This window comes from Diorhabda sublineata, chromosome 9, assembly GCF_026230105.1.
Source record: "Diorhabda sublineata isolate icDioSubl1.1 chromosome 9, icDioSubl1.1, whole genome shotgun sequence".
Taxonomy (NCBI): Eukaryota; Metazoa; Arthropoda; class Insecta; order Coleoptera; family Chrysomelidae; genus Diorhabda; species Diorhabda sublineata.
This window is the reverse complement of record NC_079482.1, coordinates 7,429,918-7,446,498: the sequence shown is the minus strand read 5'-3', so window position 1 is coordinate 7,446,498 and position 16,581 is coordinate 7,429,918. Positions and strand designations below refer to the sequence as shown.

Here is a 16,581-nt window from a genome sequence, read left to right as displayed (position 1 = left end):
ATTTTTTGTTTAAACGAACAGAAATGGAAATATTGATTGCGTTACTTTATGAACACTCTGTATAAGTATAATATACAGGAGGAGTTTTCATTTTTACAATAAATGAAATGTTTCAATAGCAGCAAACCCTAAGTAGATGAAATCTATCACTATTAGAGCATTGGACAACGGCCGCGAAAGCCTTTCACAATTAAAGACTTAATTTTATAGGTAGAATTCAAAAATGTCACCAAATATAGGGCATTCCAGTAGTTTCCAATGTTTAACTATTTTTGGGACATTTTGTATGACTGGTAATAATTTTTAATTGTTGATCTTCATATGGTTATAGGAAAAAAAATTTGAAAGATGTCACCAACCGCACACTAGAGCCCTTAAATATTCAAACATAATTTACTCCTATGCGTGTAATCATTTAATTTAGAGAGAGCTACTCTGTTGTGTCAAAATCCGTAATGTACCGATAACCTTATTTTTCAATTAAAGCCTGTATAACAATTGCTACAAACTGTACATGCTGAATAATGAAAAAGACAAGGTTTTCTAATCACTCATTACATATATTTCACAAAAAAAAACATTATACTGAGATGACCATACTTAAAACTCGCGACAAGCCTTCATTTCAAAGAGTTGTTAGGTTAGATTATATTAATGCGCAATTACAATCTAATCCAACCGAACCTAACATATCCTAGCTCAACCTAAGCTAACACTCCGTTAAAAAATTTTGGTTAGATTCATCAAAAGCTCAAAAATAATAACCAACAACCGTAAATTTCTATTAAAACCTCTTTAACCAATTGATAGAAACTCTACATGATAAATAATTGAAAAGACAAAGTTTTCTGATCACTCACTCTATACATTTCACAAAAAAAACACTGCCATACTTAAATCTCTGGACAAACTTCCATTTCAACGAATTGTGTTGGGTTACGTTATTAATACGTTATTAATATGCAACTTAATCTAACCAAACTCCGTTAAGAATGCATTTTTCCAAGAATCCCCCGTTACTTTTTGATTAGATATGATATTTTAATGCTGAAAGTACGAAAAATCTCACATATAACAACTTCTGTTTTGTTTAACAAATTTCTGTTTAGGAGTAAATTTAAGAGTTGTGGGCATATATCGGACTTCGACCGGACTTATTATTATTGCTTTGTGTCATGTAATTTACTTCACCCGCTAAGAACATGAACTATGATGAATATGAAGAAGACAAGCATCGATATAGTAAATTGTATAGATGCGTTAACTCTTTGTAAAATATCAAATGAATTTTTTTAAATAAAACTAGCTTTTACCCGCGGCTTCGCTCGCATCGAATCCATTAAATAAGTATCAGAAATCATTATAATAGAGGAGAACGAACTCTGTAGCTATATTAGAACCTGAGATATATATCTTTGAATGTAGAAAAATTGCCAAAAACCTACAAAAATCCATAACTCCACATTGAATGTCCGCGCCTAGCTCCTCCTAGTGTTTCGGCGAGTGTTCTTAAACCAAAACGAAGTCTCTATCTTGAATAAAACCTGAGATATTGAGGATAGAACGCGTATATGTGAAAAACTCCAATAAGTAATGTACAGGGGAAAATCGCATTTGAGTATAACTTGAGAATGGTGAAAATTAGAGAAAATCCGATGGTTGATGGCTGATCTGTACATCAATACCTTTCATTGAAAAAAAAAATTAAGCAAATCGGTTGAGTAGAACGCCTGAACGGACTCGGAATGAAAGTCATCAATTTTTTTAATATACAGTGCTTTTCAGATAAAAGTATCCACCTTTAATAACTTTTGTAATACTGGTATTTAGAAAAAATCCAAAAACACGTCAATTTATGTTGGAAGGGGCAAGCATTATGGCTTATTTAAACTTACTGGAAAAGCCACCCCCTCACCCCTAGCAGCATCCCATTATTTTTTTAAATTACTTGTCATATTTTTTATGTAAAATTTGGATACTCCTCTTTGAGCTGATTTCAAAAATGTATAATACTTGTAGGTTAAAGTGGTTAGTTTATGAGATAAACAATTTTTCTTTTAAGAGCACAAATTTTACTTCTTATTTACTTTCACCTTATTTGCCTGTACTAAAATGGGTTGTACAACAGTTCAAACCCTTTAATCTTTTTAACTGTGCTATTTATTATGAAGTTACAATAAGTGTTCAAAATGAGTACCATTCACTTCCATACAATGGTATAATCTATTTTGAAATGCCTCTCTGACATTGCTTAATACGGCTGGATTTAATTGTCGACATTCATTTTCTATCCTCTCTCGTAAATCATCCAGAGATTCTGTTTGGGTAGCATAAACTTTCGTTTTTAAATACCCCCATAAAAAGAAGTCTAGGGGTGTTAAATCCGGTGACCTAGGTGGCCACTCCATCATCTGCCCCCTTCTACCTATCCAACGAGCGGGGAATGTTTCGTTTAAAAATTGTCGGACAGGCATAGCATAGTGTGGGGGAGCTCCGTCTTGTTGAAATACCAGTAAATCTTCGGAAAGGTTATCATCATTTTCTATTATTGTTGTAATACGTGGGTCAACCCTTTCCCTGAGTAACTCAAGATATGATTCACCATTTAAATTTCCGTTGATGAAGAAAGGTCCGACAATGTGGTCACCTAGGATACCACACCAAACGTTTAACTTTTGGGGATGTTGTATATGGAATTGACGCATAATATGTGGATCACTTTCAGCCCAATATCTACAATTATGCCTACTTACTAAGCCATTTAATGACCATGAGCATTGATCAGAAAAGCAAATATTGTTTAACAATTGTGGATTGTTATTGTTAATTTGCGTCATTGATTCGCAAAACTCTAGACGACGATCAAAATCATCTTCATTCAACTCGTGCACCAACTTAACTTTGTATGGGTGGTACTTGAATTTATGTAGAACTCGGAAAACTGTAGAAGATGAAACACCGATCGCTCTACTTATTGTTGACAACGATTGGGGTTGTTGAGCCTCTAAGCTGACTTGCCCTAAAATTGCCACTTGGATTGCTTCGTTATTTACGAGTCCCTCTCGCTTATGCACTTTATTGCAAACAGACCCTGTTGTGGTAAATTTCTCCATCAGTTGAATTACATACTTATGAGTTGCATGTCTTCCGTCATGTAATTCGTTAAATATTCTAGCAGCAGCTCTTGCACAATTATTATTTTGGTAGTATAAACCTACAATTTCAATTCTTTCTTGCAAAGAGTAAACCATTTCAGAGAAACAAAATAAATAATATATCAAATTACACTATCAATAGTGACTACAAATTCTAGTTGACAATGTCAAACTTTAATAAAAAGTAGAGTTTTTTGTTGTTTTTTAAGTAGAATAAATAGCACAGTTAAATAGATTAAAGAGTTTGAACTGTTGTACAACCCATTTTAGTACAGGCAAATAAGGTGAAAGTAAATAATAAGTAAAATTTGTGCTCTTAAAAGAAAAATTGTTTATCTCATAAACTAACCACTTTAACCTACAAGTATTATACATTTTTGAAATCAGCTCAAAGAGGAGTATCCAAATTTTACATAAAAAATATGAAAAGTAATTTAAAAAAATAAAGGGGATGCTGCTAGGGGTGAGGTGCTAGTACTTTTCCAGTAAGTTTAAATAAGCCATAATGCTTCCCGTTCCAACATAAATTGACGTGTTTTTGGATTTTTTCTAAATACCAGTATTACAAAAGTTATTAAAGGTGAATACTTTTATCTGAAAAGCACTGTATAAGATTATTTTCCATCTCTATGAAGATAACAGAGAAATCATTTTTTATTATATTATTAAATAATGTCTTATCTAAATGACACTCGAACATACAAAAACGAAGATAAAGGCAAACCGCATAATATCAAAATGTTTCCAGATCAACACAAGATGAAAACAGAGAAATCCGCCATCAACTACGCCGTTCAATATAGTATAAGTATAGTAAAATCGGTTTGAACAGAACAGGGACACTAAAAATAACTACTGGCATACGCAGACGATGTAATAATCCTTTCAACATCGGAAAACGAGCTTAAGGAAATCTGCAGAGCCTTCCTAGAAACGGCAGAGACAGTGAATCTACTAGCCAACGGAGATAAATCGAAGTTCATGATAATGACTACACCATCAAGGAAAAGAGCAATGAGAAGTTCGTCAATACAACTAAACGAAGAAAAAGCAATGAATTTAGAACAAGTTAAAAGGTATATCTTGGGGTGGTTATCAAGGACGACGGTGACATTTGGAAGCGAGTATGACGAAAGGAAGTAAACAGTTGGAAGTGCTTAATGCGATAATAAGTTCCAAGAATATATCCAAAAAGGCGAATCTATAGCTATAGAAAACGATAAGGAGACCAACAGTGAGCTACGGAGGTGAAACGTAGACTCTTGATAAAGCAGAGTAAAAAAAGTTAGATATATGGAAAAATACTCAGAAGGATACGGATGGAGAATAGGCTTATAAGAACAAATAATAGAAAAAGGAATCTATTTGGGGAAGCAGAAATAAGTAAAATGATAAGATCCAAAAGAATAAAGTCACATACAGAGAATGCCATATTTTAGAGCAACAAAAAAATGATGGAAGACTTAAGAGAGAGAGAAATTCAAGACTGGAAAACGAAAGCAAAAAATAGGAAAGAGCTATGGGCCTAAAATCATGTAACAAAAACGTGTATAAAATAACTTTTATTTTAGAATTTGTTTACTCGAATATATCAATAATTTAATAATATAAAATATTAAAACCAGTAGAAATTTTCAATCGCAAATTAAATTATCTCTTTTACTATTTAATTACAGCCGGTATAACACATAAATACAATTTAATCACAATCATTTTATGCTTAATATATTCCCACAGCCTCACATAAATATTGACAACTTTTCCATTCCACATTCCATTATAATATTCTTGCGGAGGGAATGTTGCTCGCAAGAGAGAGAGGAATACCCACAGTAGGTACCACCGAACCAACAAAAAGTAGTATCAAAAAAATTTCTCAAACGCTTATAATATAATAAAGTTATCAACTTTACATGCCTGTCGGCACGCATCTGTTGTCACTCGAGATGATATTTAAAAAAATAAAATCACTTACATACGTGAACGTGCATAGATTTCCTATCTAATAATACGCGCACATAAAGATGGGAATGCGAGATATATTTTTCAAAAATAAACGAATAATTCGAAAGAAGAAACACACATACACTTCGTTCGGGTTCGTATAACAGCGCAGTTAGCGTTGTGAAAACAGGTAGGCCACTAGATTTGTTTATCGTCGTACAGGTGAAAGACAAACGACGCACGGACACAACCGACGTGATTCTCGAGTGCAAGTCGAATGTTTTGTGCAGGTGTGGTGATGGAACCTGCCAGAGGGAATCTGTGAACTTACTACCTTGAATGACCGACTAGAACCGAAACTCGCTACCTCCGACTGGTAATATGGGGAGAAGATGCATTCCAAGACCCATTCAGGACCGTAACTAACACATTTTTTTTATGATGTTTGTAAACGTAATTTGACTTGTAAATAATTGAAATTTAGGTTTTGTCTGAAAATTTTGAACGAGTGTATAACAATATAGATTTATCTAAATTATTGCTAGCGATTTCTGTTTCTAAATAAAAAGCTTTATTGTTTAATACTGGGCTGTTTGACTAATTTTTAAAAACTAGTTTATATGATATACGAGGTCTGGTTATTATGTAACGAGACTAGCGCTGCTACAGAAAAAGTACAAATCCGCCATAAGTTAACGACTGTCAATTGTTTAGCCAGAATACTCTTTCGAACGCGATGTCTACAGTGTTTGTAGACAAATCAGTGTAACCGTGGCCTTCGTTTGTATAGGGGCTGTTTTTTTTTGGTTTGACGTTAAAATGAACGACGCAATAATAAAGCAGTGGATTGTTGTGAAATTTCACAGGAAACTTACTACCTTGAATGGAAGGAGTATTTCGAAGAAATTGTGTACATACGGCTTCGGCCAAAAGAAATGTAATTATGTTTACGATTCAATGTTTTCATTGGTAAACAGTGGAGATGATGAGTCCACGTGGACTGACGGTTTGTTAGATGTTTACCGAATTTTATACGGGGAGTAAACTTTATTTTTCATTTCTCAATTTTGGTATGAGTGCCTTGCGTATTTATGAAATAATGATTGTTCCTCGCTTAACTGTCTTCTGCAATTTGAAGAGCTATAGCTGATAATTTTGGTAATTTGTCAGCTTATATAAATCTTTGATTAGTTTAATTTGATATTAAAACACAATAAATAAGTTGTCATTGTCGTAACGTGCATGCTTCTAGCTGGTGCATCAGGTGCACAGATCCACCTTATTGGGACAGTGAAGACGCACAGCTACTAGAAACCAGACAGTGGAGGGGGATATTATTTTATAGGAAAGAAACTTAAGTATATTGGAGTTATTAAGTTAAGAGCTGGAAAATTTAAATTATATATATATTTTAGATATTAATTTTCATGGTATTTTTTTAGTAGATAAAATAATTCTAATTTAAAAAAATTGTGTTTATATGAAATTATTATAAAAGTTAGTTAACTATAAGCTCCCAACTCCCATGCATGCACTTTGACCTTTCACGGATTTAGAAAACATATCTTATTTCTTTGTCTACTATTACATATTTGATAGTAGTACATGTCTAGTTTCTATTCTATAAAAGAATATTTCACCCACTCATAGTAAAGAGCTGTGCGTATGTCTTCACTGCCCTGATACAATTAACCGACTAAAGCATGTGCGTTACGACAATGACAACTTATTTAATGTTTTTTAATATTAAATTAAACTGACCAAATATTTATATTAGCTTATCAATTATCAGCAAATGCTTCTCGATCCCGCACAAGCGGAATTTTTTATTTTTTTCGTGAATGAGAAAATTTCTAAATTACCTTGAAAAACTTTAACCTTCAATAAAAAGTTTTCGGTAATTATCTAGATTAGTTTACACCCCTCCGATTTCGTTAAAATTTTACTATGTTATAGAGAAAATTGTGCTGAAAAATTTTATATTTATTTGTTGAGCGCGGAAATAATTCCTTCACATAGTTTTCCAACTTTGAAGTTCCAGAAAAAGAAAAATAATTTATACATCATAGCTTAGCTTCGCATGTCTAACCTAACCTAACCTAACCACTAATTTTAACTAAGAATATTGTTGGAATATCTAACAATAAACAGCAATACACAAAAATTCATAGAATTTTATCTTTTTCGTGGTCAAACACGAATAAAAAAACAAATATTGATAGATTTACTAACGATAGTCGTATGTAAACAAACTAGACTAAATTCTCGGCAAATTTTATGGTACATGATGTCATCATTAGGTAAAGAAGACATGCGAAGTTAAACTATGATGTATAAATTATTTTTCTTTTTCTGGAACTTCAAAGTTGAAAAACTATGTGAAGGGATGATTTCTGCAACCTAAATATGTATATATATATATATATATATATATATATATATATATATATATATATATATATATATATATATATATATATATATATATCAAATTTTTCAACATAATTTTCTCTATAACATACTAAAATTTTAACGAAATTGGAGGGGTGTAACCTAATCTAGATAATTACCAAATTTTCTAGCGCTGATCAATTAATAAGACCAACTGACCTTTTATGAGCAAGTTCCGACCTTTCAGATTATATCTATAATTGGTGAATCGAAATTCCACTCATGGGGTGCTAAGATCACGAAGCCGAGGTTTCTTGACATCGTGCAAATGAATGATCACAAATGAAGCCGATAGACAAACGGTAACCGATACAACAAAATAATAAAAAATTAATTTTGATCTTTTAAAATAACAGCACGTCGCTCGCTTTGTTATAAATCAATTGCATAGTTAAAATTGGGACCAACATAAAATTAATATGCAAAATATTAATCTGATATCATTATTTCTTATATACACCACGACGAGTGAATATAATTTAAAAAGGGGAACGACAATTGCAGTGCTGACAATAACTGCGTTGCCCGAATATGCGTTCTCCTATTATAGCGTCTGTGCCGTTAATTTCGTACCATAAATTTTTCGTACCTTCATTATAAATTAAAATGTGTCATCACATAAATAATTCAGCACATTCCATTGAAATGACTTATTTGTTTATTGATACATCAGCACAAATTTTTCTATATTTAATACATAAAAAACACTTGATGGATTGCAGTAGTGGTTTACGCGCAGTCTATTTTTAACTATACCTTGTCACTAATTTCACTAATCTAAATTATTTTCCTAATTTTTAATTAAATATAAAATAATAAAAGAACATAATTTGTCTTTAAAAAGTATCTAAATAGCTGTCTAGCCACAATGTACGCGGCGACTAATAAGTAATGGAAGAAGCAATCAGTCTAACGTGAGTTGTCAATTGAAACAGGTAAATAATAAAAAAAAATTTCTATATGGAAACTGCGTATTCCGAATTAAATTTAACTAGAATATGTCGAATTTGTTTAAACGAATATTCTGTAATGAAAGATTTGTTCCAAGATAACCTAGTAGAAATTGTACAAAGTTTAACTACCTTGCAAGTGAGCTTTTACCATAATTTTAAAGATATAAACCTCAAAATTCATTTTTTAGATTCACCAGTATGACTTAATGCCTAACCTTTTATGTATTCATTGTTTTGACGATATAAAACACTTTAGTTTATTTAGAAATAAGGCTTTGGAAAACGATAAACTTTTACAATCAGTTTTAAATTCTAAAACGTACACAAATAATCTATATTTTGAAAATCCATTAATAAAAAATGATGTTCAGCTAGAAAATAATACAAGTAATTTTGTAGAAAACCCTCAGGTATTACAACAAAAAATATACCAATTTAATATGTTTACAAATAAATTATGTTTTATAGACTGAGTCGACCTCTAAACAGGTTAATCAGTGTAATATTTGTAATAAAATTTTTAAACATTCAACATCATTAAAACGACACCTTAAACTTCATACTGGCAGTAAACAGTATGAATGTTCATTTTGTGGAAGGAGATTTTTTGAAAACGGTAATCTTCAAAAACATTTAAGGCAGCACAAACAAATTGCAAAAAAACATCAATGCAATGATTGTGGTTCTAAGTTTTACGATAGATATAAATTACAAATTCACATGAAATGCCATACTGGGGAGAGACCTCATGGATGTAATATTTGTGGAAAGGGATTTTCGACAAAGTCCCAGGTGCAACTTCATAAAACAGTAAGAAAAAGTATTAGAAAAAAATGTTGCTTCAAAGCTTCTCTTTCGTAGGTTCATACACAAGAACGTAGGCATCACTGTGAGATTTGTAAAAAGAATTTTGCTTATAAAACTTCGTTGTTAAAACACTTGAAAATCCATACAGGGGAGCTACAGTATTTTTGCCAAGATTGTGGTCAATCATTTACGCAAAAAGTAAAGTTACTAGGTCATATTCGTAACAAACATTCCAAGGAATGTCCTTTTATGTGTAATGTATGTGGACAGATGTTTCCCTTGTCTGAGCAATTACAAAACCATTTAAGGTAAGTATTCATCATATAAAAATTTTCAGTTGCCAAGGAACAAAATAAATTGACAAAAACTGATATTTATTTAGTATTTTTTATTAATTACTAAAGAATGCTAATTGATAAATAACTGTTGTTGTATGTTGTTTTGGACATTTAAAATTATAAAAATTATGAGAAGCTGCCAACAATCCAAAACTAATTCACCTGTGATAACATTTAAAGTCAATTGTATGATGAGAACTTAAAAATGTTTTATGCAATAAAATGTAATCTTTGTTTGAAAATTGTGAATTCAACCACACTAAAAAAGAGTCACAACTCAAAAAATGTAATTACCAAGTTAAATATACATCAAAGTTGAAGAAGACTTGTTTCTTCCTCTACAAAAGAGTCATTTCTTCACATCAAGTTTTTACCACTAGATGGCGAAAGTAACACTTTTACTTCATCTCATCAGTTTTCAACTGATTCCACAATTCTCCACAGGTTGCGACTCTGTACTTTGGCGCTCTAATTCGGTTCTACTTCTCTAATATCTTTCAAAACAGCATTCAACCATTTTTTTGTTCTTCCCTTTCTTCTTGTACCACAATCCCCTTATTCAATGATCTTTATTGCTGGCCTCCTTTTAGTATGCTCAAATCATCTTGTTAATGATGGGTATTTATATAATTTCTTCAGTTCTTCGTTAGTTCTTGTCCATAATCCTTCATTTGAATTTATTCTTCTATTCTGTTGAAAGATTGTATTGTAAAAAAACTTTATACAGGGAGTATCTAAATTCATGTGACAAAATTCAGGAGGTCTTTCCTATAACTATATTTCTCCAGCCCATCCCTTTATGATTCATCTTTAAAAGGCGGTGACAAAAATGGAGTTTTTTTACAAAATTTCAAATTTTGCTTTTTTCGAGTTATGACTGCTTTAGCAATATGTACAGCATTGAATTCAGTACTTGATAATTTTTATCATTGTAGGACTCACACTGGCGAAAAAAAACTTCTAAAGCATCCATGTTCTGTTTGTAAAAAATTGTTTTCATCTCAATCGGAGCTTCGAATCCATACTCGCAAGCACACAAACGATAGACCCTATCAGTGTGACATTTGCGGAAAAAAATTTAAAGCCTCTTCACACGTGACATCACATAGACGAATACATACTGGTGAAAAAAAACATATTTGTGATTGCTGCGGAAAATCATTTAGAGAAGCATCTACTTTAAAGGTTCATTATAGAATTCATACAGGAGTGAAACCTTACCAGTGTACAGTGTGTGAAAAGAAATTTACGCAGAAAAATACTTTAATTGTACATTCAAAGATACATGAATATAATTAAAAAAATGCATATTGAAAGTTTTCACTAATGTCTAAACTCATGAAGATAACAATGAAATGCAAAAGTAGGTATGAAAAAAATTCAAAAACTGCTCTATTTGTTACCGATGTTTCTGGTAATGTTTTATTTGTTAATATTAGCTTTACATACTTTTTATGTCCTATGTTATGTATCATTCTCTTCTAAATTAGAAATCCTATGCCATTAGTTTTACCAGTAGGCGTTTCCTTGTAGTTTTTGTTTTGTAAAAAGCAGGGACAAGAAGGTAAACCCTTTTACAGTCGAGTAATTCTAGTGGTGCCTTCCGTGTGTATATTGATCTTGAACTTCTGTAAGTTGTAGTCCTCGAGAGAGAACGTCTTGTCTATTCAAAGCTTCTTCTGACATTTTCTTATCTGATATTTTATATTATACACTAGGGTACAATTTTATAACGATTTAAATAAATTATCTATGTAGAGTTGTGATTATTGCTCTACTCCAGGGGTGAACAAAAGCCTTTTGCTTACTTTATCGGACCCATTGAAAAATCATGTATGCAATTTTTTTATTTCTTATATACAATTTTGTTGAAATCGAAAGTATTTGTGTGCGTATCATACGTATAAATAATTAAATATATAAATAATAGAGTATTATAATTTGAACAGCTGTAACCATATCCCTACTTTAATATATTGATATCGATGTTGTTGAATGCGAGGGGGATAGTTGTCTCGATTTTCATGCTCTATACTCGCAATAGGAATGCTCCCGCCAGAGGAGTGCTTTATTCCATTCGCATTCTCATGTAAATAGACAATTCTAACCTATAATTTTTATTGAAACATAATTGTATATTAATAATTTATAATTGTAGTCATATATAAGGGATTGTAGTAATGGATGATCTTCTGTATATTGGGGTACTGGAAGAAGCTGAAGAAATTGTTGTCTTAATAGACCCTCTAATACAACTCAGTGAAGACCAATTGAAAAAAACTATTTCGGCTAACCAAAAAAACTTTCAGAGATATTTTGACACAATGAGAATATATCTGAACGAATTCATTTTATTGTAATAATCAAATTATTTATTTGTAGGCCTTTGTAAAATGAGTCAATGTAAAAAAGGGAAAGTTTGTTTAGAATGCAGAAATTTCAATAAAATACCTCTTCACAAACATTGATAAGAAAACGATTTGTTTAGTTTGCCAGGAAACAATTGCTGATTTTAAGGAATACAATTTAAACAGGTACATATTTCAAATAAAAAAAGTCCAAAATATGCTTCACCTTCTTTAAAAGAACTTCAAAGTGTAGCAGAAAACATGTCAGAAACCTTGAATAAGCAACTAAAACTACAACAAAAGCAAGTTACGCTGTTGCATACAAAACTGCTAAGTTCTGTAAACTTTTTACTGAAGCACAATTTGTTAAACAATGCATGATACAAATGTCGAAGATATGTTGTTCTGAAAAGAAACATAGTTTTCAAAAATGTAAGCCTTTCGAGAAGAACAACAATAATACGACGGATCGAAAATATTCCGGAAATTTAACTTGACCAGTTAAGAGCAAAGAGAGAGAGAGAGAGAGAAAGAAATTCTTTATTTATATATGATAAAACTTTGGTTTTAGAAGCGTTGATACAGAGAAGATTAGCATCATACCATGATTTAAGGGTGGTTAGGTCACTAGATATGGTCCTATGAAGTGCAGTGAGATCAGGGTTGCTCTGAAAGAAACTAGTGTCGTCTGCAAATAGACATATTTTACCCCTGATGTCTAGATAGGCGATGTCGTTTATAAACAGAAGGAACAAAATAGGACCTAGTACTGAGCCTTGGAGCAGTGCACATTCTATTGGCTTGCAAGAAGATATCATTATATCAACCCTTACAAGCTGAAATCTGTTGTTACGAGAAGTGTTCCCCAGAAACCATAGGACTCCAATTTGTTAATTAAAATATGATTAACACAATCGAAAACCTTAGGCTATAATAGACATTATTTAGGAGGGAAAATATAGCATCATTTGTACATTTGTTACTTAAAAACCCAAATTTGTGGGTAATAAATATTTTATATTTAGGCAGAAATGATAAAAGGTTTTTTTTGACCAATCTTTCTATGATCTTAAATAATGTGGGAAGGAGTGCAATTGGGCGATAATTCGATGCTTGAATGCCGATTTCACATATTGTTTTCTGGCTTTAGATGAGTCCTGTGGTACAAAAAACGTAAAAAATGATAACTCAATATTTATCGAATTTTTTTATTAAAATGGATAACGTTCTCCTAATTTAATTTGAAACAAACTTCATATTCGAATTCAGCGACCTCGAAATCATGTGAATAGACTATTATTAGCAATTAGTAGGAATCTGGTCACTACTATGCATTTTTGGGGGCGGTTGCCTCTCGCCTATAAGTGTAGTAGCAGTAAGACAAACTTTTTTTTCCAAATAGAAGTCATACCAGGTCATAAGATCCTTTCTACCATAGTAGGTATACAAGTACATAAATGCCATCTGCTGACAGATTGTTTAATTCATCAACATGTTAGATATAACCAGTGGTACACTGCACAGTGGGCTAAGACTATGGTCTCCTATAAACGTCATCGGCAGCGTACAGCGTTATATCATACGCCGAATCACGATACTTACTATAGAAATGTACTATGTACTACACCGTAGGCACTATTCAAACGCTTTGTGCCGCGACTCTAGTTATTTCGAACCATTGCAGCGTAAACGTCGTATTTGGCGTCACCATAAAATGTCATACTGATCATACTGTTTACACCAACACTCATAATTACACTCTGACTCGCGTTCCGATAACCAAGCTATCGTCTGCAGAGACTGTCAGTCTCTAAAGAGGATAACTTTATTTACCTTCAGCCTCTGAAGACAATAACTTGATTCTCGAAACGCGCGTCAGACAGTGTACTTGTGAGTATTGGTGTAGTGGTAGTGATAACTATGTGTTCAGTATGAATATCACCAACGGTTCCAAAAATTCCAACAGTAACAAAATGACGAAATTTGGTAAAGAAAAAGAAGATACAGTATTGTTTTTTATTGATACGAAGATATTAAATAAATTTGGTATTGTTGTCTTTTAAGTGTTTTTTTCTAAAGGAGATTAAGGGCTAGAGTTTTCTGAAAAACTTCCTTAAACTTAAACTACTTTTAGACTGTACAGGTAGTGATGGATAATTAAAAACTTTGTCACTCAACTTTTCCATTTCAATGTTCGAAGTCATAATACCATGAAAAACTTTTACCAAAATGTCCCGCTCGGCCAGAAAATGCTTTTGATACTTTACAAAATAGTTGAAGAATATGCTATTAAATTTTCTTAAAAAAATGTTGGGGTTATGGATTAGGTAACGGTGTATTTATTAACACGTTGACGGACAGTAGGAACAAGCGAAGTTCGAAAATTGACACTATATGTTTTTGTGATTTTTAGAATGTTAGAAGTATAGTTTTACTCTTTCTGCTTAAATAAACTTAATTTTGATTAATTTAGTACCTTTAATTAGGTTGCGGCTATAACCGTCATGGCGCCAGCGGACTCTATACACTAAGTGATAGGACGATGGCGGCTATAACAGCAAAAATTTAAAAACGTAAATGACAGGTTTAATGGTTCAAACAAGCAATTTTTGTATGCAACAAAGTATTTTTGGGAGTTTTACACGAAATGTTAGTTCTTAATCAAACAAAAATAAATAAATGACAAAAAAATTTATTATAATTTTATAATTATTATACATTATTTTCGGTATGCCATGTTTCAAAGCATGGTGCAGGACACAGTGCAGGTTTTGACATGCAATTCTTGCAGCAATATGATGTTTCCTTCCTTATTCCCTGTTTATAACATTGTTTACAACGCTGAAAATATGTTTTTCGCTGATAATTTTCAGGAGGTGAAATTTTCTCAGGAAAATGCTGTGTTCCATTGTTGTTGATTTCATTGGTTTGGATTTGTGCATGTTTAAATTGAACCAAAGTTCTTCCATCCCGTTTATTATCTATACCAGTTAGAGATCGTATGATTGCTTCCCTGTACTCTATATACTTCATTTGAGAACCTGTCTTTTCTTCAAAGATGTAGAAAGAATTCCATACTGCTACATCCAGTAGATGAAAGATTACCTTTTTATACCATCTAATTGTCTTCCGTGGACAGGAATAATAGGACATCATCTGATCTGCTCTGTCTACACCTGACATATTCTGATTATAATTCACTATTTCAATTGGTTTTCTCTTTTCCTGTTGTCGCCGGTTAGCTGTGTTTATCATGCTTGGGTGGTAAGCTGTTGTTAGACATAGCACATCCCGTTTATCTTTCCATTTGGACACATAAGTCTGATTTTGGCGTCGCCATACATGTTATCCTTTTCTAAGCTTACGACGTGTTATTTCTTGTGGCAGACCCTTCCTATTTACACGAAGAGTTCCTGTCACATGTGTCTTTTTGCTAAGTAATTTGTTAGACAATGGTAGACTGTTGTAATAATTATCCATGAACAAATGATGGCCTTTGTTTAAGTATGACTGCATCAATCGCATCACAAGACTTTCAATAGTTGTCATGTTTTCATCGTTTTCTCGATGGCCTTTGTATACTTCTATATTCAAAACGTAACCTTGGGCTGAACAAAGTTCATAGAATTTAATTCCGTATTTTGCCTTTTTGCCTTTCATGTACGTGCGAAAATAAAGCCGTCCTCGAAATAATAACAACGATTCATCTAATGATAATGCTTCATTTGGTGCATATGCATTCGCAAACTTTTGTATGAGCAAATCAAGAAATATTTTTATTTTCCTCAAAGGGTCGTTTGAATTTTCTTCCTCAACACAAAAACACCTCAATATTTGCTCAAACCTCCTTCCAGACATTTGTGACGGAAATGCTGGGTGGTAATGTAATGCATCAATGGAAAAGAGTTTTTTAATGCTGGAGAATTTTAGCTGGGACTGAAGCAAACACAAACCTAAAAACTTTCTCATTTCGATCATATCAGTATTTTTGAAATTTGCCTTTCTACTATGCCTTGTATGTGGCCGTGCTTGATTGCAAAGTTTTATGCCGTAATCATTCGTAGATTTTATAATCATTTCCATTACTTGGTCATCCCATATTTTTTCAAAAACCTGAATTGGAGAAACATTTTCTTCTATATCCAAAAGAATCCCAGCGGCATCTGCATCAAAAGAAAAGTTTCTTATAGATGTTGTATTGGTATGCCATGTCTCATCATTTTCTGGTTCTTCTGGTGCTTCATATTCCTCATCTGTAGTTGATTCATCATCTTCACTATCCGAATTGTTATTTTCAGCACTGTCAGCATCAGATTCAGACTCACTGTTGCTTGATCCACTATTCATTTCCTCAACAATCTTCAGCAGCCTAGCCTGATCTTTTTCCCAACTGTCCATTTTCTGTAAATATTGAATAAAACATTTTATTTTGTATTATTATTTATTGTATATTATATATATAATATATATTTATCATTTACATTATCATTATTTATTTATATTTCAAATGTAAAACCAAAAAAAAAAAGTAAACAGTATAACCTATAGTATCGTTAACCTAACCTAAAATGCTAAATTTTGTTTT

At 32.2% G+C, this 16,581-nt stretch overlaps 3 protein-coding genes across 9 annotated transcripts in view; 1 reads left to right on the top strand and 2 right to left on the bottom strand.

Moving 5' to 3' along the window:
• Positions 1-5,465, bottom strand: part of LOC130448593 (uncharacterized) — a 108,475-nt gene extending 103,010 nt beyond the window's left edge. The window contains exon 1 of one of the 2 annotated variants that reach the window (XM_056786016.1): positions 5,135-5,465. The gene's annotated coding sequence lies outside the window, so the exon portion shown is untranslated. Of the gene's footprint in view, positions 1-5,130 lie in introns of both variants that reach the window. The other variant, XM_056786015.1, reaches the window with a different exon arrangement.
• A 2,837-nt stretch (positions 5,466-8,302) lies between these two features.
• The window catches only part of LOC130448590 (zinc finger protein OZF-like), a 22,344-nt gene continuing 14,065 nt past the window's right edge, over positions 8,303-16,581 (top strand). Inside the window, exons 1-6 of one of the 6 annotated variants that reach the window (XR_008910348.1) lie at positions 8,303-8,639; positions 8,692-8,913; positions 8,972-9,313; positions 9,365-9,618; positions 10,584-12,182; positions 12,568-13,997. Coding sequence is in view for 1 of the 6 variants with exons in the window: in XM_056786013.1 (XP_056641991.1) it covers positions 8,511-8,639; positions 8,692-8,913; positions 8,972-9,313; positions 9,365-9,618; positions 10,584-10,947 (1,311 nt within the window). In the remaining 5 variants the exon portion in view is untranslated. Of the gene's footprint in view, positions 8,640-8,691; positions 8,914-8,971; positions 9,314-9,364; positions 9,619-10,583; positions 13,998-16,581 lie in introns of those variants that run through there. The other 5 variants (XR_008910350.1, XR_008910351.1, XR_008910352.1 and 2 more) reach the window with 5 other exon arrangements.
• Positions 15,342-16,394, bottom strand: LOC130448995 (piggyBac transposable element-derived protein 4-like). Its single transcript, XM_056786628.1, has one exon. The coding sequence runs from the start codon at positions 16,392-16,394 to the stop codon at positions 15,342-15,344; it is 1,053 nt and encodes a 350-aa protein (XP_056642606.1).